This window comes from Equus quagga, chromosome 1 (genome assembly GCF_021613505.1).
Source record: "Equus quagga isolate Etosha38 chromosome 1, UCLA_HA_Equagga_1.0, whole genome shotgun sequence".
Lineage (NCBI taxonomy): Eukaryota > Metazoa > Chordata > Mammalia > Perissodactyla > Equidae > Equus > Equus quagga.
In genome coordinates this window covers 130857381-130883938 of record NC_060267.1, presented here as the reverse complement: position 1 = coordinate 130883938, position 26558 = coordinate 130857381, and the positions used below count along the sequence as shown (strand labels likewise).

General features: G+C 37.3%; 1 protein-coding gene across 1 annotated transcript in view; it reads right to left on the bottom strand.

The window, feature by feature from the left end:
• The window catches only part of ERC2 (ELKS/RAB6-interacting/CAST family member 2), a 703663-nt gene that overhangs the window by 440351 nt on the left and 236754 nt on the right, over positions 1–26558 (bottom strand). The window contains exon 4 of the mRNA XM_046646460.1: positions 5604–5759. Coding sequence (XP_046502416.1) covers positions 5604–5759 — 156 coding nt within the window. The remainder of the gene's footprint in view (positions 1–5603; positions 5760–26558) is intronic.

Sequence of the window (26558 nt, the reverse complement as noted above, 5' to 3'; positions counted from 1 at the left end):
AAAACTATTTCATTCTATAAATATTAAATAGGCAGTTGCTTTAAATAGCTTTCAGACTATCAACACCATAAGGTAAATTTTAAATAAATATTTTATGCAGACAATAACCAGCAGAGGCTTTTCTAAGGGGAATATAGTTACAGTATAAAAAATCATATTCTTCCATAAAAATATGCCTCTTGCTTCTTTTATAGCCATAAACTCAATAAAAATGGAAAGTGATGCAATCGAACATACATGAGAACTGAGGCTGGGGAACGTCTGTCTCCGTGACGGCCAGAAGAAAAGCTGGGCGGAATTACATCACATGCTTTCTGTGAAGTCCATGTGGACATCAGGCACACTTCATCTCATCTGAAAGTTCTTCCACCTCTTACGTCTGTGACACAACCAACACCCTGAAAAGACTCCTCTGCCAAGGAAAACAGCTTCTTTTTCACTGCAGATACGGCCCTCATGTCTAGAACGTGATATGCTTATTATCATGCAGTTTGGGTTACGAGGTTTGTAATCCGTCAGAGGTTAATAAGAAACTGTGTTACAAATTCAGAATAAAGGGAGAGATCTAAGACAGCAGAATGCCATCTTTGGCAAACTCTGAAAACAGAGTGAGTGGCTAATATAGAAGCACTGAGATCAGTAGATGAAAAATGTGTTAGACTAGGAACAAAGCCTCACACACAGAACAGGGGCTGCCATCATTCCTTCCTTACCAGAAGAACAATTATTCATATGGTACATTCCATGCTTAAAGGCTTCACAGTGCTCCTGAAGGTAACTCATGCTTTTCATGGCCTCTTAGATTCTGCTCTCACGGTCTGATTCCTTTAAGCCTTCGGAGTTGGGGCAGAAATCAGAGTTTCAAACATGGGAGAGTTGCACCACTCAGGAGGTCTCCCAGAATCTCAGTTCTCAGAGACACGTACACATGCCAAAGGGCTTGCAAGATGGAGAGAGTTCCACTCTGCCCAACTATGGCTGGTATCCTTGCCTTGCACAAGCTGAGATTTTAAACTCTGCTTTTACATTTTTGCAATTCACCTTCCTTCTTTCCAAAAATGTTATGTCACGGTTTACTATGACATCATACTTATAAAAAGCAATCAAGGTCTTTTAATCACAAAGCTTTCAAGAGGCCCTACCAGTCCCAGCCATCTGCTCAGCATCAAAATGGAGGTGCATGGCATTTCATATGGCTATTTAAAATACTTCCTTTCCCTCCAACCTACATGCTTTATTCATTTTAATAATTAATGCAAGCAGCACTCCCTTTTCATACCACAATATTGTTTCTATGTCAAATTTTCATTGAAACATTTAAAATTACCTATTTCAAGATGGTTCCATATCTAAAAATAACTGTGTATAAGAATTATTACTAGCTACCTTTATTATCTATTTGGAGCAAATAATTACATATTAAGATTGAGACTGAGTTGAGAGCATGCCCTGTTAATGAAGAAGAATCAAATGCTGAGTCAATTTTATCACCAGCGGGTCATAAAAATAATTTTCAACTAAAATTGCAAAACAATAAGCAAATGATAAGATGGATATGTGAACAATTTTAGGAGCTACTTTTTTTTCAAGATTAAGTTGAACTTGTTTAAATCTAAAAAATAGTAAACTTCCACATAATCACGATAGAAAACATTTTAGACCTCTATTAAAGAATTATTCAGATTAGGGGGCTGGCCCGGTGGCGCAGTGGTTAAGTTTGCACGTTCTGCTTCAGCAGCCTGGGGTTTGCTGGTTCGGATCCCAGGTGCGGACCTACATACCGCTTGTCAAGCCATGCTACGGCAGGCATCCCACATATCAAGTAGAGGAAGATGGCATGGATGTTAGCTCAGGGCCAGTCTTCCTCAGCAAAAAAGAGGAAGATTGACAGCCGATTAAGGCTAATCTTCCTCAAAAAAAAAGAGAAATACTCAGATTAAAGATCACCTCCAAGCCTGACGCCTTTGTAAACAGTGATCATTCTGAAGGTGCCTCTCCAAAGGGCCCCATAGAAGAGAAGTTCCCTGGGGCGCTTTTAAAAGCTTTCTACATATTCATTACAAACAGCAGGAAGTAACAATATCTAGCTGCAATTTCAAGTTTGGTTCCCAAAGGGTTCCACTCCCCTTCTTATGCAGCATTTCATAAGAATTTCTGAAATGTTCTTCTACCACAACTCTTAGAGTCTTTATAAATCATCAAAACAACAGTTTCTACAGTCAACTATCCCTGCCTCAAATCTAGCATTTTCTGCTAGCTGGGATCCAAAGTCACTTGATGATTTCCATTTCTATCACTGCCTCAATAAACCCAATGAGTTTAACAATTACATTTCCATTTCCCAAGTAAGTTTCAGAACACCTAGGGTTTTGCAACTTAAATCTAATGTTTCTCTTCTTTTTTGGAAAACCTATCATTTCACATACACTTGAGTTCTCCCTACTTCCTTATCCGTGTGGAGTTGGGGGTGGGATGATATTTTTACTTATCTTTCTAGGTTTGCTCAGACATGGATTGGAGTTGGCATTCTTCACCAGCCCTGTCATTGCTGTTTCACCAATGTGAATATTTAGACAAAAAACACTCACTCTAAACCTAAACAACTTGTATTACTCTAGCCAGAAGTAAACTCTCCTCCTATCAAATCTTCAGGATAGTTTTTTGAGTGCTTTTCCTACTTTCCCAGTTAAGTGGTCAGTATTGGGAAGTGGGAAATACTTTGAACATTGCACAATTTTTGCTGCCCCTCAGTAACTAGCTCAGTGCCACGTGCTAAAAACAATGTTTAGTAAGTCTTCGGGGACCACAGAGCTCAAAATCCCTCATTGAAAGCTTTACCCATGCAACACTGCATAAATGAAAGAGTTCAAGAGACTCCAGTGATGACATTAAACAATTGTTCTATCAATGTGTGTAACCAACTATTGCAAAAATGAACTCCTCAGATATCTGTGATGATGTTGACAAGTAACATATTTATACAAATTCTGCAGAAAAGCTATGCAAATAGGCCACGATGGACCATGAACTATGCTAGCGATCCAATTTTAAACAACATCAACCCATGCCTCTAAAATTTAACAAGTTCCATGATAAATGATTCACTCGACTGGAATCAGTTCACAAAGCCTAAGGGATCCCACAAAGCACAAGACAGGCTCTCAGGACTAAACGCTTAGCAATAGCTGTGTCTTGATGGACCTGCTCAACCATTCCCAGGCTTAAATAAGAAATCCAAAAGTAAGAGAAGAAAAATAAGCAATTGAAATAAAGATATGAAGTATGAGCAATAAATGTTATGGGTCAATCCAATAAGAACATTCATGATACATCTTTATGACATTCTAAGAATTCATTTTTATTTGTATTTCTTGGAATCCATTTTTCCCCATTAGTCAAGTTATATATAAAATTTATTATTATCATCATCATCATTATATGGTTATACTGCCTCAATAATGAGTATAATTATTAGCTACTTTTTTGAGCACTTTACATTATTATTTCATTTAACCCACTGAATCACCCAGTAAGTTTGTGGTGTTGCCCCCATTTTACAGAAGAGGAAGGTACGGTTGAGTGACATAAGTCACTCCCCAAGGCCATGCAGCTAGCAAGGGCAGGCTAGAGATTTTCCAGAGTCTGCTTTAGTCTTCAGCCTGCACTCTTTCTATCTTACTCCATTTCTCTCCTCAAACATCCTTCTGCCATGACCACTTCTGGAACTCTTAAAAGTAACTGACCATTAAAAGTTAAAACTAACTCAAGGATTGATGGTCTCTCAAACAACTGTGGGCTAATAAAGGTCACGACTTGCTTGCTGAAAACCATATACATGTTTTATTCACCTGGACAGAGTCCATGGTGAGGGGTGGAGTTTACAAATTTCATGGTATTTTCAGTTGTAGAAGTGGTTTGAACTATCTCCCACTGTTAAATGACAGGATGGGGAGGAAATGTTTAAGCCAAAACAATAAATTTCCCCCAAACTTCATGAGTTCACTCATATCTGTGCCTCTGGTCTTCACTCCCAGCATGATTTGGTCATCGTCTACAGGCCACCCTACTACTGGGCTTGCTGCCTCTCAGCTCAACTCTCTGAGAGGGAAGCACTGAAAAAAAGAAACCAGAAAGCAGGGCTGTGCAGGGAAAGCCATGCTGCATCTCGTGGCGGTCCGTGAAAGGAAAGGGTTACATTCACATCCAATGGACATTCTCCTTCTCACATCTCCACTCCTTGGTTCAAATTTTTAGTCATAATCTCAATGTCAACTCACAGATGGAAAGTTGGCAGAAGTAAGCATACTTTTTGCTTTTTTCCCTAGAGAAACACACATACATACATACATGGTGAAGTAGATGCTAGATATTATTATTTCCTCTCTATAATTTGCAAATTCTCTGCAATGAGTATGCATGTATTTCACAACTGATAAAAATCATAACCATCATTTAAACATTTTTTTCTCTCCACTCCCACTGCTTTCTCACAGAAGTGTGTATTACTCTTAAATCTGCTGCATTTTGTAAGACAACAAGCAGGAGTAAAACCTAGAATAAGAATAGGGATATTTAAGAGCAAGTGGTAGAAAAAAGAAAGAAAAATTATTTTAATTGGTGTGGTTATTATTTTCAGAAGCAAAATGCTGAAATAGAGGAATAAATAAAAATATCTCAAAGTCTCAAAAGACCTATTTGGGGCTATTCATAAATTTAATAATTCTCTATATGTAAAAATAATGGATACTCATGTTCTAAGTCCATTTGGAGCCCAAAGTTTAATTTTGAAAAATACAAGCCAAATTCTTTAAAACTGGCAATATTGACATAAATTAATGAGATAGATTAATATTTTAATAATATTAATATTATTTTATAAATATTCCATGGCAACAGATAACAACAATAACACCACTAACAATAATGCCTGACATTTATTGAATGCTTATTAGAGATCAGTTAAGGGACTAAGTGCTTTAAATGCATAATCTCTCAGAATCGTCAAAGAAACCCAATGATGAAGGCACTTTTCTTTTTCTTATCCCCTTATCTCATGGATGAAGAAACTGAGGCTTCGAGAGGTTGAATAATTTAAGCAAACAGCAGCTTTGAGACTCAAAATCAATTCTGTCAAACATTGTGCTAAAACCAAAATGTCTTCATACCAGTGAAATCAGTTAAATTGGCTTCCAAGATCAACATCTTTTGAGACAATCACCTTCTAGGGATAGGCCAAAAAATTGGCCATGACAGAAACTTTAAAAAATAGCAAACTTCTGAAAACTCAGGAAATTCGGAAGAGAGAAGAAATAATAAATGTTAGAAAGAAAACAAGTATTAGATGTTAATTCCAAAGACAGAGGGACACCAAAGGAACTCAATCCTAGACCCCTCATTAAGTAGAAATTCTACCAAATGTTTTCCCTGATTTCTCTTTGGAATCTATGCTTCTGAACTAAAAATCTTTGCACTCTTCTTTATTGTCCATATATTTCATGACATCACACTAAGCAGATTATGTGGGTATTTGGGGAAAATACGTATGTAAACCATAACTTTCCAGTCACACTAAGAGTATAAAAGTTTATAACTTTGGACCATACCTTGGTTTTCATGAACTTGGAGTGACTTTTGTAAACCTCTATTTGTTTGATCTCTTCTTCGCGGTCCTCAGTGTTCAGCACACCATTGGCTTTTAACATCTGGATCTCATCCTCAAGATCCCTTATGTTTCGCTCCAATGAAGCGATTTTTGTGTCCTGTTGGTAAAAAAAGGAAGAAAGAAAGGAAGAGAAAACAATTGTTTTGTCAGTAGCATCAAAACAGAATTCCAGAAAGCAATTTTGGTAGTAATACATTAACTATGGTGTAAATATAGCCATGAATTTAGAACAATTTATTTTTTTCACTTCTGATGATCATTTGTGAGTTTATTTTTCAAGCTCCCACTAAAGATCATGTGTCAATACAATACAGAGAGTTACCTAAACATGTTTGTCTAATATCTGGGAATCAAATTACCAAATCAACAGTGATAAAAGTGATCTAAAGTGTTAAAAAAACAAAAACACCACTGAAGTGGACCAATTTATAATTTCAGATATAGTTTACTGGTGTATGTTTTTGAGTCTATTTGTAAACACAAAAATGGTTTGTTCATGTGTATATTCTGTGGCTAGTTTTATAAGGCATGCTTGGAATTTGACTCCGAGAGAGAAGGAAATTAACATCTTCTAATGGGGAAAGGATTCCCATCTAAATACAGACATAGTGAAATTAAATAACTGAATCTAGACTTGGTAAAGATTGATACACTAACCTTGAAAATGTATAGCCACTGGAAATAATGTATCATAACATCATGATTTATTTGGTCAGTAGTCAGCTCCCTACATGACAAAAAACATTACTACCTTGCAGGGCATTTCTAATCTATTGATTTACAGAGTTAAAAATCTAGAAATATTACACTCAAATGTGGGATTAGTTGAGAAAAAACAACCATGGAGAATTTTTTTAAAAAATTAAATGACAGATTCTACACATAAGATAGAGCATAATAAGAAATGATGCATTAGAAAGCAGAGAAGAGAAAGCTGTTATATGGGAAAAAAATTTCCGTGACCTCAGGTATAAGAATCAAATCAGTGTTTGGAATGAAACACATTGAAAGTTTGACTTTAAGTTTTCTCATGTTACCGTCTACTTGCCATTTTATTGTACGGATTCAAGGAGCTTATATTACATTTGTAACTGAATGTAAATGAAAAGCCACCAACCCATTTTTTTTTCACCAAGGGTTCCAAAAGTAAAGACAATGAATGCGCTATTCTGTTTATAACTGACTTATAGAAAAAACTTTGCAACAAATACGTCTGTCCTGATTTTCTGGCTATTTTCTATTTTATTTTCCTATATGCCCAACGGCATGTCTCATGTGGCAATATGATAATTATCACTATCATTAATGTTGCCATCGTCCTTAAAAGGAGGAAAATGAGGAGCAGCAACTAGTTCCTGAGCTCCACTGCATGCCAATACCTGAGTGCTGCAGATACTTTTATTAATTCCCAGAAAAGCTCCAAGAAGATGAAATAAAAAGATTCTGAAATTTGCAAGATTATTACAGAATGCAACATTCTGTAGTATATCATTTTCTTTTAAAAATAATATTTATTTTTCCAGTTATAAAAGTATTTAAATACACATTAAATTCATAGAAAATGGAGAGAATCCCCTCTAAATCAACAATCCAGAAATAATCATCATTAATGTTATTATGTATAGCCTGCCAGTCTTTTTCTATTTCAGATGCAATTTCTGGAAATCTTGCATACTGCCAGTTGGACTGAAGGGAGTGTTACGGACTAAATATCAATGTGTCTCCAAAATTCCTATGTCGAACCCCTGACTCCCAATGTGATGGTATTTGGAGAAGAGGCCTTTGGGAGGCAATCAAGGTTACATGGAGTCATGAGGATGGGGCCCTCATGATGGGATTTGTGTCCTCATGAGAGGAGACACTAGAGAGCTTGCTTCCCCTGTCTCTCTTTCTCTCTGCCGGGTGAGAACACAGCATGAAGGTAGCCATCTGTAAGTTTTCACCAGAACCCAACCATGCTGGCACCCTGATCTCAGACTTCTAGCCTCCAAAACTGCAAGAAAATTAATTTCTGTTTTTTAAACCACCCAGTCTGTGGTATTTTCTTACAGCAGCCCAAGCTGATGAATGGAGGGAGTCATCCTTAGTGACTCATTTGTGTTCTGAGGTAGGTAAAACTCTGTAGATAAAAAGAACGATAATGAAAAGCCTGTAGAAAAAGAACTTCTAAAAGTTCATTATACTTCCTAAATACACGAGTCATTTTAAACCACCATTTTTCTGACTATAAAATTAAGAGATGCTCATTATAGAACACTTGAAAAGCTATATAGATAAAATAATTACGACTGTCCACAATCCCATCACCCAGATATACCTACTATTAATATTTTTATTTACACCCATGAAAGCCTTAAGATTATTAGTTTAACATCAATTAAAACTCTAACCATTATGATGTAGATTTCCTCTCTTTATTGGGATACAATCTTTCAGCATTTACAAATATCTAAGTACAATCTTTACAAAAGATTAACAATAAGTTAAGTGGGAAAGGAAGGGCCGATACCCTTGCTTTTCTGATGTAAAATCTCCTGGGATTTCAGGCTCAAGTCTAAAGTGACCATATTTATATGTATGTACATATACACGTATATACATGTATAAATGTGTGTGTGTGTGTGTACTGCAATACACTGTAGTCCTCACATCTTACACCTTAATTTTTTGATAGTACTTGGTACAATTTCAGGTCTCAATCACATAAGCAAGGGGAGAAGAAACCCTCAGCTTTCCTCTCAGTCAACTCCTGAGCCTTTGGTTAGCAATGACCACAACCGCCAACTTCTAAATGGATTAGAAGAAGCTGTTCACTGAACTTTAAAAAATTATATCCTGCTAAAGAAAGATCAGAACGGAGTTAAGATAGAAAGTTTCTTAACACAGAAAATCCTCTTGGCCTATATACTTCTGAGCTAAAATTTCACCAAATGGTGAAACACATTTTAAAAATAATATTTTTAACTTTTACTAATTTTCTTAAATTAACCAAAGTTTCTTTTTCCTCACAAATTTCTCTTTTCTTTTAGCCATGAGTGTCCTAAAATACTAAAAGAAAGAAAGAAGAAGAAGAAGAAGAGGAAAGAAAAGAGAAATGGGTATTGTGGAAGTCACTTTAATAAGGATCTATTTTTTCTGTCCTTATTTATATTTCTGTTCTTATAAGAAGTCAGTTTCAAGGGCAATAGAACTCATATCTGAAATTATGAGCATAGAGAAAGGGAGACAGAATATCATTACAATTCACAGAGGAGAACAGATACAAAATACATATATATATAGTACTTGATGTATTGATTGTGCCCAAGAAGATATTCAAAATGCAGAGCCAGAGAAAAAGACTTGAGGAAATACAAGCATGGAAAATAAAGGCAAATAAAACGACTGCCATGGTCATAGCCTCTCAGCTGCCTCAGTCTGAGGAATTCAGGGAGAAGGAATTTTATCTTTTTATTTTTTAAAAATCTCTAAAACTAAGATAAATGACCAAAAGCTTACATATTTGAAGAGGAATATGGAAAGAAACTACCTCACACATCCGGATATGGCTCAATGTGGTAAATAGATGTTGCCTTTCAAAATAGATGCTAAATGCACATGGTCAATAACTCTAGGCACTGATCTAGAATAGAGAGAAAAACACAAGTGAAGATATGCTGTAACATCCTGAAAAGTGGAGTTTTAGAAGGGAGAGCAACATTTTACTCCTAATCGCCAAGGAGTTTTCTTTATCTGAACATCTTTACTTGTTATTTATAATTGATATTTTAAAATAATTCATGTATTGATCTTCAAATACTCATCTAGATTATGTTTCACAAATAAGCAGCTTTCAAAGCAGATAATCGCGAGCTTTCCTTAGAGACAGGGAAAATGAAATACAATATAGAACAGCTTTTCCCAAAGTCCACAGAACCCAAATGCTCCATGAAAAGGGAGTTGCAGGGTCAAATAGGTTTGAGAAAGGCTTATTGGGAATTCCCAATGCACATTAGCATTAATGGCTCTGGGAAGCCCTCTAGCAAACTATTGATTTTTCCCAGTATTATTCCTCTAGAAGTTAATTTTAAAAAAAAAACATTTAGGACTTTAACGATCACATTAAGCTCAGGGTTATATACCAAAGTGAAAAGTCAAAACAATGGTTTGGATTTTTCAAAACTTACCATGATTGTCCCCAATTTAACACAACTGGGGGCTTAAATTACCCAGGTCACCTTGTCAGCTTCTGTCGCTCAAAAGTGGTATACTGAGAGCCTGCTCTCAGCCCAGAGCAGCGAAAGAACAGACACAGACTCCCATGCTCCCGGAACTCACCACTTCATGTCTCAGGTGATATTTTTCAAACAGTCTTGAAACAGGCAAGCATGAAATTGTTTTCCTTTTATACTATATTTTGGTTAAGGACTGTGATAATGTGGGAAAAATTTTCAGAGGAATAAAAAAGCTGAAATGTGTTTGTTTTATTCTCCATTAGTTAGAAAAACATACCTGAACTGAACATCTCTTTCAAATCATTTCTTCCCACATATTCACAAAATAATATTTGTAAAAATGTTGTACATAAATTATAGCTCATAACTCCTACTTAAAGATGCATACCCAAGACTATTTTACAGCTATCATCCAATAGATGCAAAATAGGTGTTTGATGAGCAACTAATAAATAAACCATTGGAACTGAACCCCTAGCAACCATCTACCCAATGGGCCCACTCTGCTGATTCTTGAACGAGCCATGTCTATTAGCACTAGCCCATAAGTGCAGGGACTATAGCAATGAGGATGAAAGTCAGCTAGGAAGACTAAAATAAGCTTGCTTTATCTCTGTTGCTTTACCTTTTTTTTCTTAAAATAATCTCTGGATTTTTCTAGGATATGTCTGCTATAGCTAATAGTAAACTTAGACACAAGGAGTTCTCTCATTCATTCAACAAATATAGAGAGAGAGCATCTATTGAGCACCAGTCACTTTGCCAGCTGTGTGAGAGACAAGGTAGATCTCAACAAGATTCATGGGCATTTTTCTCTCTCTAACATGGAGTACAGTCCAGATCCTTGTTACTCAAAGTGTGGCCCAAAGACCAGCAGAATTGACATTATCTGAGAGCTTTTTAAAAATGCAGAATCTCAGGCCCCAACTACTAAATCTGAATCTGCGTTTTCACAAGGTCCTCAGGTGCCTTGAGTTTTCTAAATAACTGCAGGTGTCCAGCATAGACAAGAGACAAGACTGACCAATGCAGAAGAGACCAGGACAATTTTACTGGCCAAGTACATTTAGGAAAATATGAACCTACTCTCAAGAGCTATCCAACTTGGCGGAAGTGTACAGCAACCCAGGGAGTAAACTTTCTGGAGCATCTTTGCCAGTCGGGATGACTTTATTCCCCTTTTTGTGTTTGTCAAACATTATGTTCCCCTTAAACAGCAAGAAACAGATTTCAATTCCTCTCCAGGAAATGTGAACACTGAAATGGTGAGTGGGTGGAACATCAAAAAAGCAATATCATTTAGTCACAAAAAGTAACAATTATGTTATTGCTGAGTGTCACAATGTGCTTTCCTTTTAAATACAGTAAGAATTACTGGTTTCATTTTAATATCAGGCCAAGAAAGAAAATACAAGCAGTTTTTACAGAACATGGAACTCACCGTGATCACATATCAGTCCACAGACGTTGATCAACAAACTGAGGGCCAATTTGGTTTAAAGAAGATGTGATCTAATGTTCAAAACGTCCCTACATAATTATATTACACTTTATTTAGAATAAAATTCTAGACTATTATTACTGGATACCACAGAGGCTCTCGTAGGCTTAACTTTTAAAAATCATCTAGTTGCAGCTGCAAACATCACTGAGCAGCCTGGTCTTAGGCTATCTGAGCAACGCCCTGCCTTTAGAAGGATTTAGTGCGTGGGATTAACCGCGCTTCTGTGAGCCCAAGTCAACTGCTCCAGAAAGAAGTCGACTTGGCCTAAGGCATGTTAGGAGGAAACACAAAAAAACAAAAATTCAAAAGGTCATCTTCTTGGACCTTATCAAACTATAAAAAGATGATGACTTTGTTTAGAAGATGACAGGGGACACGCTGTATTTTTGGCGATGGTATTGATTTTGTGTTTGTTCAGATGGTATCTAATTTTTTTTCCTGCTTTTTTTTCCTGCTTTTTTTCTCCTGAAATCCCCCCAGTATAGAGTTGTATATTTTTTTCAGTTGTGGGTCCTTCTAGTTGTGGCATGTGGGCTGCCGCCTCAACATGGCCTGATGTGTGGTACCATGTCTGCATCCAAGATCAGAACTGGTGAAATCCTGGGCCGCTGAAGTGGAGCGCGCGGACTTAACCACTCGGCCACGGGGGGGCCAGCCCATAATTTTTTATAGCAAAATATACAAGCACATAATCAGGTTAGACTAGGTCAAACTAAATGCACTTAGGATGTTTTGATGTTTCTTTTCACGGTCTCACTTGCCTACTTCTGTGTCATTCTTAGGAAGCCCATGCCCCGAAATGCATCCTGCCTGTCGTCCTGTCTCTGTGCAGGTTACTAACGACGAACAGGCAGAAGGTGTGTCTCTAGTGCTTCTTGCTGGACACTATGTGACCTTTGAGATTTTGGTCTCCATGTATGAATTTGTTGTTGTTATTAATAGACTCAAGTCTAACAAAAAGAGCTAAAGATAAAACAATCCAGCTTATCCTTACTCACAACCTGGATGCAAATCCTGGCTTTTATGTCCTTGGGCAAGATATTGAGACTCTCTAAAATAAGACCATGCTCAAGAGCATGTTATGAAAATTACAAGGGAACTGTAATGCATGCAAAGTACCTATCAGGGAACCTCCTCCAGGAAAGTAAGTGTTGCCATTATTATCATCAGCTAACGACAGCATAGTAATCCCCATCCATTCTCCAGTTTTGTCAGGTACACATGGAGAACACGGTAGCTTCTATTTTCAGTTCACCCTGCTTAACTTTATGAGCATGTTCCTAAGCCTGCTAATCCCATAACCTAAGGTAGTTATGAGAATTAAATGAGTGACGACATGTACACCTTTCAGAATAATAGCTACCACACGGTAGCTCTATAAAGATTATCCTCCTTCCTGTTTCTAGCTGTAGCATATACATATATACTAATTATATATGATAATTAAAAACTATCAATAATATAGTAATAATATATATGTTACTTTTTTATCTATCTGCTGAGCTTCTGGTCCTTTTGGGAACTACATCTCCCTACCTCCCTGTGGTTTTAGTGGGGTTTTCACGTGTGCCCCTGCTCAGCAGCAAGTACTATGGATCCTCTGGACATTGATTAATCCAGGGGTGAACTCATTATGCCATCAAAGCCAATCAGAGTTCTTTTAGGGGACTAACATAAATAGAGGGGCCTCTCCTTTCCTGAGATTATGAATGATAAGGAAAATATGGGCCTGTGGCTGGTTTCGGCCTTCTTTGCTACCATATATTAGGAATCTGCCTGAATGACTGGGCCCTTATAACATCATCTGAACAGCTACATACAGCTACATCTGAATCATCCACTCCCAGAAAACCAAAATATAATAGCAGGGTTTCAGTTACTTGTAACCAGAGAGTATAATGCACAAGTGATACTGTGAAAGATAACACCTAAATATAGTTAGATATAATATTCTATAAGTCTACAGATAGAAAAGTCAGAAATTGGTAAGATCATCATGGCAGAGTCAAGAAATCCCCAGAAAGCACAGGAGCCTAATCTGGGGTTTGGAGATGGATAAGAATAAGAATATCATAGAGAAGATGAAATTCTTTCCAGCCAGAAGTAATAATACATGTAAAATCAAGAGCACTCAGCATGGTATCCAGCACATAATATTTAATAAATGTAAGTTGAAAGAATTAGAGAACAAGCATGGAATACATATTAAGGAGGAGTAAGAAGACAGGACTGATTAAAAAGTATAGATAACTTTTAGTTGCAAAGGAGCTGGAAATGAAAGGAAGGCGGAGCTGAATGAGAAGCAGTCCTCAGAATCAAGCGAGGAGTTTGTACTTGAGTCTGATTGTGAGTCTTTTATAAGCTGGCTAACAGAAGGCAATAAGATGGCCTTTGGGAACTTAATAATAAAAACAGAAGCCAAAATGGAAGCTGAGACAGTACAGATAATGGATCATCATCTAGTGGTGAAAGAATTCTCAGACATGGTTGAGAATCAAGTCTAGAGAAAACAGTGGAGGAACCAAATGAAACAGGGGTAAAAATTGATGGAAATCATGAAAAAGCCCCAGAAAATAAGAGAACAACTTTTCAAGAAAGAAAGGGAGTCCAAGAAAGGTTTGAAGAGAATAAAGACTTATCATTGGTGACAGGAGGACAGTTTCAGTGGAGTTGTGTCATCATAATCGGAAATTGAACCCCAGTGTTCTAAATCCTATAGAGTCGGGGTGATTGCTGGGTTATTCAACAACCAGTACAGCACAGGGCAAGAACCAACCAGAACAGACACCACCTAGAACCCTGGAACCAGATCTGAGAAGTCCCTGCAGGGCCAAGGGTTAACTCTTCAGTTGCTGGATTTTGGGGTCCGAGGGTAAGAACTGGAAGGAAGGGTACTCTGGGCATTTGGGGTAACCATGGAAGTCTTTCAATATTTTAACAACCAGTATCATTAAATAACTGTGCCTCTCAGCTGAGTCTTGGCCCTACATACAAAGCTGCTTAAATTAATATTGAGAGCTTTCTTCATTCCCAAAGCATGGAAGGGAGCACTGGCTCATCCAAAATCATCTCCACATGGCTGTGACACACACTAATGCAGAGGCTCTCCAGTGCCAATCTGTGGACTAGGTACATCAGAATCATCTAGGAAATAATTAAAAGCTATCAATAACTTGGTCTCACCCCAGGACATTCCCTTTCAAGATGAGGTGACACAAAAACCTGTATTTATTTCTGAGTTCTTCAGATTAGGGGAAAACACACATCACAAGATTTCTTTTTTATATCTATGTTTTCTTCCCCGCTTACATTAAAAATATAAATATATTTGCAGTATCTGAATATACAGAATGAATAGCACAGGACAGAAGAAAACAACGTTTCTCCATCCCGGTATTAAAAATGCAATTAATAATAACAACTAATGTGTACTGATTACTAATGCAAACACTGTGCTAGTAAATCTCATTTAACCTTCCCTGTAACACTATGAATTAAGTACTTATTTTACCCATTTTACAGGTCAAGAGACTTACAGAAGGTAGATAACTTGCGAAGATTTTTGCTTTGTTGGAATAGCTTTCTAGACCCAAGATGCTGCCACTCCTGCCCAGGATGCCACATCAGCAAACCAAAACTTAGATAACTTTCCTGTCCCTGTAAATGCTCGGCTTGACCAGAAACACAGTATATTCCGCCAATCCCCAACGCCAAGCCAACTGTGGGTCTACATTATTTCCTTGTTCCTTCTCAGCTCAAACAAGGCTGACTACATGGCCCTAGCCAATCAGATATTGTCTATTTTTCTCTTCCTTGTTCCTTATTCTTTACCTTATAAAAGTTTCGTGCCTTCTGCCCCATTTTGTGGTTCTTCAAATTGAGACTATTTCATGAAGTGTTAAATAAAGCTTGTTTGTATCACCTAAATAGTCTTCTGTAATCATTTTTTAACACCTTTAATAAACTGGAATGATTCCCTGCACATAGCTTCCTGGAGTGGGAGAGAAGAGGCCACATGCTAGGACTTTGCCACCCCCAGGCCAACCTCAGGAGAAACTGGCTTCAGAGAAGGGGTGCCACCTAGAAGCTGAGCTATTTTTGTCTTTTCTTCCACACAGTACTTTTAGCATTTAAAGATCACAGAGCAAGGTCAAAAGAGAACAGTGAAGAGGTTGGGGAGAGAGGAAGGGAGGAAAAAATTTCAGAAACTGCTTCCAGATGAGAGGGCAGTCCCTCGGTGCGTGCAGCCCCGCCCTCCCTAAGGCTAGATGGGATGTCATCTTTCACATACATTTGAAGACAAAGAGAGTCTGAATTTCCAGAGATTCAGTGAAATACTACTTTGCAAAACAGTAAATGCATTTCAGGGTGTTGTAAAAAGATGGACATCTGACCCCTCTATTCTCTTCCGACTCTCTTTAGGAAAAGACTGGGTAAAGAAGCTATCCTTACTGGCCTTCTAGCAACTGAACTTGCTCTTCGCATTCCTTTTAACCCCTCCCCCCAACGCCTCCAACAGCCCTGGTTTGGGGCCTCATTCTTAGGATCTCTAAAACATACCGCAAATCCTTCCATGTTCAACCAGTTTGTATCATGGAAAAAGCAACAGGCGGCAGAGGAATTCAGGCCACCCTAAGTCACCAGTGCGGCCTGATGGATGTGGAAACTGGACCATGCCTTCGGGATGAGGCATGTGAAGGCCAGTACACTGTCATTACTGAAACTTGAAAGGGGAAGTTCACATGAGGCCTGTGGTTGACTTCTCAACCCTGCTGGCGGGGGCGCACGCCAATAAGGAAATTGCAAGCCCTAAATAAACAATAGGCTGGGAACCTGAGCACCAGCAAAGGAGAAGCAGAGGCTGCTGGCCTGGATAGGGCTGGCCAATATGGAGCAAACAACGCAAAGATTTAAACTGTGCAAGAATGTCATGTCAATTCAAATTTCCCAGGCAGGGCCATCAAGAGTCCAAATTGCTAGTCACCAAGCCTCCAGACTTGGTAAAATTTTTTAAGCTGGACACTTAGTCCAAACCCTTCATTTGCCAAAAGGGAACAGCAAGAGCCAGAGGGGACAAGTGACTTGCCAAAGGCCCAACAGCCAGAAAGCTAAGTCCCAAGGTCATTTATTACGCCACAGGCCCACTGGGAGTTGCTATTTTTCTTCTTCACTGGTTTATCCTTTCTAAGATGCTTTTGAAGTCTTTCCACAAGCAAACTGTGTGTGTATTCAGAGATAAGACTCTGCCTGAGCTTGTTAAATTCCTTCTCTCTGGTGGTCCTTGCTCAAATGTGCCACCCCTTTTTTAGAGGTAAAACTCAATTTCCAGACTCAAAGGGAAGGGATGGAGAAGCAAAGCCTTCCTTGAGCACCTTTTATGAGCCAGGATTTTCTCATGCCTTAATCCATTTTAATCCCCACCACAACCCTATGCTGGCTCATATCATGGTCCCATTTCACTGATGGGAAAGCTGGAGTTCAGAGAAGCTGTAAGCAGCAGAGCCAAATTTATTTCCATAAATAATCTAATCTTCTCCCCTTTGGGGCCTTCTCAGTTCAGCAAAAGAAAATAACAACAGAAGAAATTGTGCATCTTTAATCTTTTTGATAGATGATTTTTCTTTTAACAAATTTACTGCTGTTTTTCCTAAATAATAATTCCTGATCACTCCTATATAATGAATGCACATTATTGAAAATATAAAAATTTAGGGGGGAAAAAAAGAAGGGAAAAAATCTTTCATAATCTTCCCAACCAGAATTAGCATCAACACTTTGTTAAATTTTTTCCTAAGCTTTTATTTCACATTGATAAGTATAACCTCTTTATATATTAAAAATATTGTCTCTAACTACTATAAACCTTAGAAATACATCTCCTAGTTGGTTATTTTATAGTTCTGTTTTAATTTTTAATTTTTAAGTAATCAAAGTTACTGATCCTTTCCTTTTTAATATCTTTATTTTTTAATAACACCTTTATTGATATGTAATACACATACTATAAAACTCACCCTTTTAAAGTATACAGTTCAGTGGTTTGAACAACCATCACCACTACCTATTTCCAGAATATTTTCATCACCCAAAACTCCTGTACCCATTAGCAGTCATTCCTTTTGCTCCCCTTCCACTAGCTCCTGGAAACCACTAATCTACTTTCTGTCTCTATGGATATGCCTGTACTGGACACTTCATATAAATGGAATCATATGATATGTGGCCTTTTGCAACTGGCTGCTTTCACTTAGCATAATATTTTCAAGGTTCATCCATGTTACAGCACGTACCAGTACTTCATTTCTTTTTATTGCCAAATAATATTTCACAGTATGGATATACCATATTTTGTTTATTCATACAAGATAATGGACATTTGAGTTGTTTTAGCTTTTTGGCTATTATTAATAGTGGTGATATGAGCATTTGGGTACAGGTTTTTGCATGTACATATGTTTTCAATTGGGTTGGGTATATACTTAGGAGCAGGACTGCTGAGTCACATGGTAACTCAATGTTTAACATTTTGAGGGACTACCAAACTGTTTTGCAAAATACATTGGACCATTTTACACTCCCACCATGAATATACAAGGGACAAGTTTTTCCATATCTTCTCTAACACTTGTTATCTTTTCTATTTTAGCCATCCTAGTGGGGGATAAGTTGTATCTAACTGTGGTTTTGATGTGAATTTCCCTAATGACATATCATACTGGACATCTTTTCATGTCCTTATTGGCATTCAAATACTTTGCCCAATTTTTAATAGGATTATTTGTCTTTTTATTGTTGAGTTATTCTTCCTTTATTTTTAAATGAACTTTTTAATTAAAGTGTATAATACTAAGAAAGTAGCCAAATCATAGGTTTTCAGCGTGATGAATTATGACAAAGTGAACACACCTGGGCACATGCAAACCAGATCACGAAACAGAATATTACTTGCACTCCAGAAGCTTCCTTCCCAACCTCCCTCCTCCTTCCGATTAACCACTATCCAGACATCTAACATCACTGATTATTTTTGCCTGTTTTTGGAGCACATAAAAACAAAATCATGTTGTATTTGTCCTTTTGTGTCTGGCTTCTTTCAACACTGTTTTGAGGGTATTCAATTATGTTGTTCCATGAAGCAATAGCTTGGTCCTTTCTCATTTCCATATAGCATTTCAAGATATGAATATTCCACTATTTTTTCTCCACTCCATTGTTAATAGCAATTTCATTTGTTTCAAGTTCTCACTAATCCATGTTTAATTATGTTTTCTATCTTCTATTTAAATTAGGTCTTGTACAACCATTGTCAAATTTGTTGCTAGATATTATGAGTTTTTTAATACCATCATGAATGAGATTGTTTTCTACATTTCATTATATAATTGTAACTGGTATGTAGAAATATTCATTTTTAAATACTGACCAGCTATCTGGCTAAGTTCATTTATTAATCTAATAGTTCATACATGGATTCATTGAGATTTTTTACACACACAACAATGGTGCCTGTAAATAAAAGTGGTTTTATTTCTTCCTTTCTAATTGTTACACCTAGGATATCCAGAACATTGTTGAATAGAAGTGGTTGTAATAGGCATTCTTATCTTGTTCCTTATATCATAAGTTTTCAATATTTTACCAGTAAAAATGATATTTGCTATAGCTTTCTTGTAGCTACCTCTTATTAGATTAAGAAAATCCTCTCCTAATCTGAGTTTGCTAAAAGCTTTTTTTTTTGGCATAGATAGATGTTGCATTTATCAAAGCTTTCTCCGCATTTATTAAAATTACAAGGGCTGGCCCAGTGGCACAGAGGTTAAGTTCATACAGTCCACTTCGGCAGTCCAGGGTTCACCAGTTTGGATCCCAGGTGTGGACATGGCACCTCTTGGCAAGCCATGCTGTGGTAGGTTTCCCACGTATAAAGTGGAAGAAGATGGTCACAGATGTTAGCTCAGGGCCAGTCTTCCTCAGCAAAAAGAGGAGGATTGGCAGCAGATGTTAGCTCAGGGCTAATCTTCCTCCAAAAAAATAAAATAAAATTACATTAACATTTTTCCTTTATCCCGCTAATGTGGCAAGTAACATTGATTGATTTCCAAATTTTAGTCCAACCTTGCATTCCTGGAATAAGCACAACTTGGTCACGTCATTTAATTGTCAGTGGATTCAATTCACTGAAATATTTTGCATCAATGTTTATGAGCGAAATTGCCTGTAATTTTTCTTATAATGGTTTTGTTGGGTATATTGATATCAAGGTTATACTGGCCTCATAAAATAAGATAGGAAGTGTTCCCGCTTTTTCTATTCTCTTGTATAGTTTTTGTATGACTGATACAATTTTTTCTTCAAATGTTTAGTAAAATTCACTTAAGAAGCCATTTGCCCCTGCAGTTTTTTTTTTATTTGGTTTGGTTTTTGGATTTTTGGGTTTACTTTTTTTGTTTGGTTTGGTTTTTGGATTTTTGGGGTTGCTTTTTTTGGGTGGTAAGATTTTAAATTATAAAATCATTTTCTTTAATATATAGGAGTCCACAGATATTCTGTTTATTCTGATACAATTCTGACAAACTGTGTTTTTAAAAGAATTTATCCAAAATTTCAACTTTATTATCATAATGTTGTCAATAAAATCCTTTCACATTTTTAATGGCAATTAAGATTGATAACGATGCCCCCTTCCATTTCTGGTTATTTGTGCTGGTTATTGGTACTGTCTCTATTTTTCTCAATGATCGAACCAGGATTTGTCATTTTTGTTAATCTCTTCAAAGGATCAGCATTTGGCTTTGGTGTTCCCCTCTAGTATATGTTTGTTTTCTATTTCATTAATTTCAGCATTTATCTTTATTATTTCTTTTCTCCTACTTTCTTATGGTTTAATTTGATCTTCTATTGCTTTTAAACTTGAAAAGTCTTCTCTCAACCAAACTGAATGATCTGCTCTTCTCCAAACACTCGTCAAACTTTCCAGCCTCCTTGCCTTTGCTCAGATGGTTCCCTTGGTGTATAAGCCATCCCTCTCCCTCTTATTAGAATCATGCCAATTTTTCAAGGCCCTCCTTAAATGTTACCTCCCCCAAGAAGCAATCCCTGCCTCTCTCTCACTTGAAATCCTCTGATCCCCTGTAGCCCATTTTGCTGCTCTTAGGTCACTAATTAGATCCTGACTTATATACTTCCTTCCATTAGCCCCTTAAAGACTGAGTACTCGATCTCTGTGAAAGGCCCACCAACGTGCTATGCACAAAATAGCTGCTCAGTAAATACTGGAATTTGTGATTCAATTTCAGGAGTTAAATTCACACAAATTAAACTTGTTTATAGCAGGAATTATCCACTGGCAACTCAAACATTTAGAGTCAAACACATGTTAAAAAGTTTGGGCAAAAAAGGAAAGAAGTCTCATCTTTTCTTTTTTTAATCTTACTTGCTTCTCAATGACAACCATATATCATCCAGAGCTAACATTTAACTTGACGTTTTGCTTTTTCTGGCTATTGCTTAAAACCCACATTTTTTTCCCCTTATTTAAGGAAAATAGTTAAATGGGACAAAGCTTTTTTTAAAAGTTGAAAGATGAGAAGATGAAGAAATTTCTCAAGAAAAAAATAAGCTAAAGGATAATTTCTGGTATCATAAATGGATAGCGCACATCAAAAACAAACAGCTTTGCAAGTTTGAATGAGTTATGTTCCATGACATTATAAAGACTTCAGGGCAAGATTTAAAACTCAGGGGAGAAAACAGGGCATATGCTGGCCGTAGGGTACATATTTGGAGCCCTATTTGGAGGGCTAATACCACATACATGTAAAAAGGATTAATCCTGCCTTATAGCACAAAATACAACACCTTTCCAAAAATGTCAAGTAGACCTCTCAAGCTCTCATGAGCTGCCTCAACGTGTTCTCTGCTGCAAACCTCAGTGCATAATTTCCCAAGTAAGAGTTGAAAGAAAAAGCAGTTGAACTTATGGACCGTCTTCAGTAAATGCAGCCTGGAGGGCTAGAGAGTATAAAAACCTCGAAGGGGAAACCTATGTTCAAATCTCAGCTGCCAACTGACTAGCTGTAGGACCTTGGGCAGGTTGTTCATCCTCCAGACCATGGCTTTCTCAGCTGTGAAATGGGGATAATGATGTCTACTCACAGGTTATTACACGTCAGGTGCCCTGAGCCTGGCTCCCCATCTGTGGTAGTGGAGTTCAGGCTATGGGTTGTCACCAGAGATGGTGATACTGGTGGTGGTGGCAGGTGGTATTTTTGTTGTTACTGCTGTTATTCTTTTTAATAGCCACAAAAGGAACAGGGGCAAATTTTTAAGGCCTAAATGCCATCATCATAGCTTGACTAGAAAAACTAGGCTTGACACAAATTTCTTATGAACACATCGCCCTGGGAGAAGAATAATTCTAAGTAGGATGCAGTGTCAACGAGTAACAGTTCAAAAGATAAATGAAGTAAACCGAGGTAAGCCCTAGAGTCAAAGAAAACATTGCAGTCACTTTATAGTGTTTGTAACTAGATTCCAGGACTTGAATTAAGTTCACACTGGGAATTGGGATACGTTCAATGGCTCAGGTTTGGATTCGAAAGCTCTCCCTTCCTAGCTGTGTGACCTTGTTAAAAGCTGTGAAGTAGGAGCTCTTGCTTTCTCAATGTTCCAGTGCATCCCTTCCACACCTGGTGGAACTGAGCTGGCTGAATTTGACCAAACACCAAGATATCTTTTAAGAGAAACTTAAATCCAACTGCAGGTCAGCTCAATCCCATGCAGAACAGCAGTCATCTGCCTGGGCACAAACACAGCCTCGGTTTTTAGTTCTAACAACAAAAGATCAACCTCACCACTGGAGTTTAGCACCTGAATGCAAGGTCATGTTCTTTCATCAAGAGCATAACTGTAAGTCAATTATATACACACACACACACGCACGCGAGTGTGGGATATTATTCAGCCCTAAAATAATGAAGAAATCCTACCATTTGTGACAACATGGACAGACCTTGAAGGCATTATGCTAAGTGAAATAAGTCAGACAGAAAGAAAGACAAACACTGTATGATCTCACTTAGATGTGGAATCTAAAAAAAGAAAGAAAAACCACCCAAACTCACAGAAAAAGAGATCACACACGTTGTTACTAGAGGCAGAGGATGGGTGAGAGGGAGAATTGGAGGAAAGTGGTCAAAAGGAACAAATTTTCAGTTATAAGATAAATAAGTACTAGGGATGTAACATACAACATGATGACCATAGTTAACGCTACTGTAGGATATATAGGAAGGGTGTTAAGACAGTAGATCTAAGAGTTCTCATCACAAGGAGAAAATGTTTTTCCTTTTTCTTTTCTTCTTTCTTTTCTTTTTATTGTATCGATATGAGATGATAGATGAACCTTTTGTGATAATCATCACAATATATGTAAATCAAACCATCATGCTGTATGCCTTAAACTTATATAGTGATGTGTGCCAATTATTTCTCAATAAAATTGGGGAAAAAAAAGGGAACCACTCATGACACACAAGTGCCCTGGCTGGTCATGTGACTGGAAAGCTAAACACCCACAATCTTCATTTCAGTTGCCACAGAAAAACCATCACACAGCGACATTATACCCCTAGCTTCTTAATCCTCTTTAGTTAACAAATTCATCAGATCAAGCATATTTTCTGCAACTTTTACTAAAATCCTTATGTTACTCATATATGTCCTATTTGATAAATTCTGCTGAATTTAGTGCTAGCACAAAGTCTGTTTTTCTTGATGAATGAGTGTCATTTAATTTACTAAGCAAATGAGAACTAGGGAACTCCATGCATTTTCTTTTCAGTCTGAGCTATTAAGTTTGGAGTGAAGTTTTATGCTCCTTCTCAGAAATTAACATTATTCTAGGGTTGGTTTATTTTTTGCCTTTTTTTTAAATACAACTTTCTCCCTATCTCTTCCTCTGTTTTTGTTTTTGAGGAAGATTAGCCCTCAGCTAACATCTGCCGCCAAGCCAATCCTCCCCTTTTTGCTGAGGAAGACTGGCCCTGAGCTAAATCTGTGCCCATCTTCCTCTATTTTATGTGGGACGCCTGCCACAGCATGGCTTGCCAAGCGGTCCATAGGTACGCACCCGGGATCCGAACCAGGCTGCCGAAGCAGAAGGTGCAAACTTCAGTGGTACCACTTGGCCAGCCCCTCCCTATCCCTTCCTTTTGTGATTGTTGGAGAGCTTGCAGCCATCTTGTTCAGACAGGCATAAAGAGGCTGTTTGAAAATAGAGCTTATATGAAGGAAGCCAAAAAAAGAGATGGAAAGAGAGAAAAATGGGATCTATTAACATCTTTTGAGACTTGGATCAAGCTGTGCTTGACAATATCTGTGTGTTTTTCCAATTAAGTGAGCCAATAAATTTCCTTTTGGCTTTAGCCAATTTGAATTAAATCTTCACTCATTTAGAAGTTCCAACTAACCAAAGAAAAATTTTATGAGATTATCTGACAAGTACTGTCACTACTATAATTCATTTTCTTAAAAAAAAACAAAAAACAAAAAAACCTGGTACAGCTTTATGAATGAACCGAAGAAAGTGAAACTTTTGCACATCATGTTTATGTCATGTCAAATCTAAGAAGATTAAAAGCACATTCTTTCAAAGGAATTAACATTAAAGAAAGAAAAAAGAGGGAAAATGCCTTTTAACTGCAATTTTTATTGACAGTTCTCCATAAGAGCTGAAAAGAGGAGCTTAGTAAAGAATCTTTAGACACAAAAGAAGCAAAGGAGGAGCATCACAGCATCTACGAGAAAACTAATTTTTCTGAGAAACACACACAATGTTCTAAGTGCAAACCTGGAACATACCTGCCAGACCAAATCAGGATCAAAATTAAAGCTTGGAGCTTCCTGCAAGAAGATAAATCACAAATAACCATTCACTTAGTTTCCTTTCATTTTCCTTCAGGTGATGTTAGCCCTCTGGTTCAAGGGTTTAGCAGGAGAAGTGATGGCTGCAAAAAACTGCCCCCCTGCTTTGCTGTAAGCAGATAGCTCTCCCCAGGGCTCACGCCACAGAGACACATTTTCACAACTCTACAGTCCAGAGGAGCACCTAGAGATCTACTAAAACTACCAGACTGTGATTCTAAAAGTGCCTGAATTGGAGCAAGATTTCACAGATTTTTACAATAAACATTTTTTTCAAGTTGATGCAAAGTATATGAGTGGAGAAGATGAGGGGTCAGAAGTTCACCCTCAGTTTCTCTAAGAAGCAGGGGACAAGTAGTGGTAACTTCTAAACCCTTAACTCATGTCATCTCCTCGAAATTACACATCCAATTCATTCTAGGAAAGCTCCTTTTAACTTTAGATTTTGCCAAGGCACTAGATGATACTGATGTTTAACCCAAAGGTGTGTAAGTGAAAACACAACGGTGTCTCAAGTTCCACCCCGCAGGTGTAAGGGTCAGTTCTACTTGGTAGTCAACCCTAAGGCTTGTAAAATATGGGTTTCCAATATTCCCTCCCTTTCCCAGGGATGTGATGTTAAAAATCGGATGAGATCACAGCCTCTGTCACAAGCTACACACCAGGCTAAGAAGATGACCCTTCCCCAGCTGCCTCTCTAACTCAATTAATCGATGTTGAGTATAGATGCTGATGGGACCCAAACTTCTCCACTGACAAAACAGAAGGCAGTGCTTTGTAAATTAACAGACATCCAAAAGATAACAGGAAAACTTCAGGCTCAGTTCCATGACAAATATATTGATCATTATTTGTCCTAAAAATATGTTGTTCTATAAATCAGCATCATTGGCATCCACAAAAGAAAAACTCCAGACTCAACTGACTGATAATATACGGATGTGAATTTGCCCCCAGGATTATGTTTTTATGGCTTACCAAGTAAATAGCCTAAATGCATTTTTTTATTTACTATATTTTTGTTTTCTAATAAATTATGTGATACTAGAAAAGTAAGCCAGAATCAAACAGATTTTCCCTTATAAATTCACAAAAAATATTGTCTTTGTAAAGAGACCTTTACCAAGAAAATGCCCACTGCCCTAGGAGGGATGTCACTCCTGGTTTTTCCAAAGATTTCTGGAACTCATTCTTTCTTTTTAAAAAAATGATAATTCGTTAAACAGATTTTATATACACCCTCTTTTCCACTACCAGTTGTGCTGAGGACTGAGCAGGTAGGTGTGGAGGTAGGCGGAAGGGTGACTGAGTGACTCTTTGAAAACAAATAAATAAAATAAAATCTTTTGTCTTTTCTTTTTCCTTTTTAAAAAGAAAAAAACAAATGTTAAAAACATTTTTTAATTTAAAAAAGAAAATGCCTTAACCAAGTATCAAGTTTGGTTTCAATGTGCACTGAGGATGAAATCTCAGGAACCACTTCCTACCAGGTGTAAAATAAGGTTCTTTTCAAAATAAGTTAAAGTTTCATAAACTCAAAACAATTGATGAGCCAGGATTAATAATTATTTTTTAATCCTAGTGATATTTGTTCCCATTGATGATATTTTTCAAACCAATTTGCTGAAAATGTGTTATGAGTGCCTTGACTCACGTAACCTCATTTGTGGGACATCATTTTAAAGCAAATGTTCTACATTATTTCCACAAAAAACCACTTGAATGAAGACATTGTCATTGACTAGAAAAATAAATCCTGAGTCAGAAAATTGTACATGCCAAGAACTCAATAGCTCGTATTAGTTTCTTTTTCCCTAGGACTTGGGAATTTTTTGGCAGACAATTCAAAATCATGTGCTACAAGAAAGACAGAAAAATAATTATCCTATGAGCAAGCTTCAGAATTCTCCCATAGGCTGAAGGTGACCAGCAAACTCTCAAGAGTTAAACTCCAGTATAGAATTACCACCATGCAACCACAGTTGTCATGAATTTTTTTGTCTTCATGGAACAATTTAAATCAAGAATTATTTATTCTTAAGATAAATACTATTTGCTTCCTTCTGCCAAAAACTGGAAGCAAAAAGACTTCAAATTTCTACATACTAACAAAGCAACTGGGTTTCATTTAGATCTGTTTCTTAAACATAGAGCATGGCTTGGCCATCATCATTTACTTCATCATTCTTTAAATGCCCTAAACCCACCCAGGAGGATCTCTGATTCTTTTAAATAGTGTATCTCTACGGCTCCA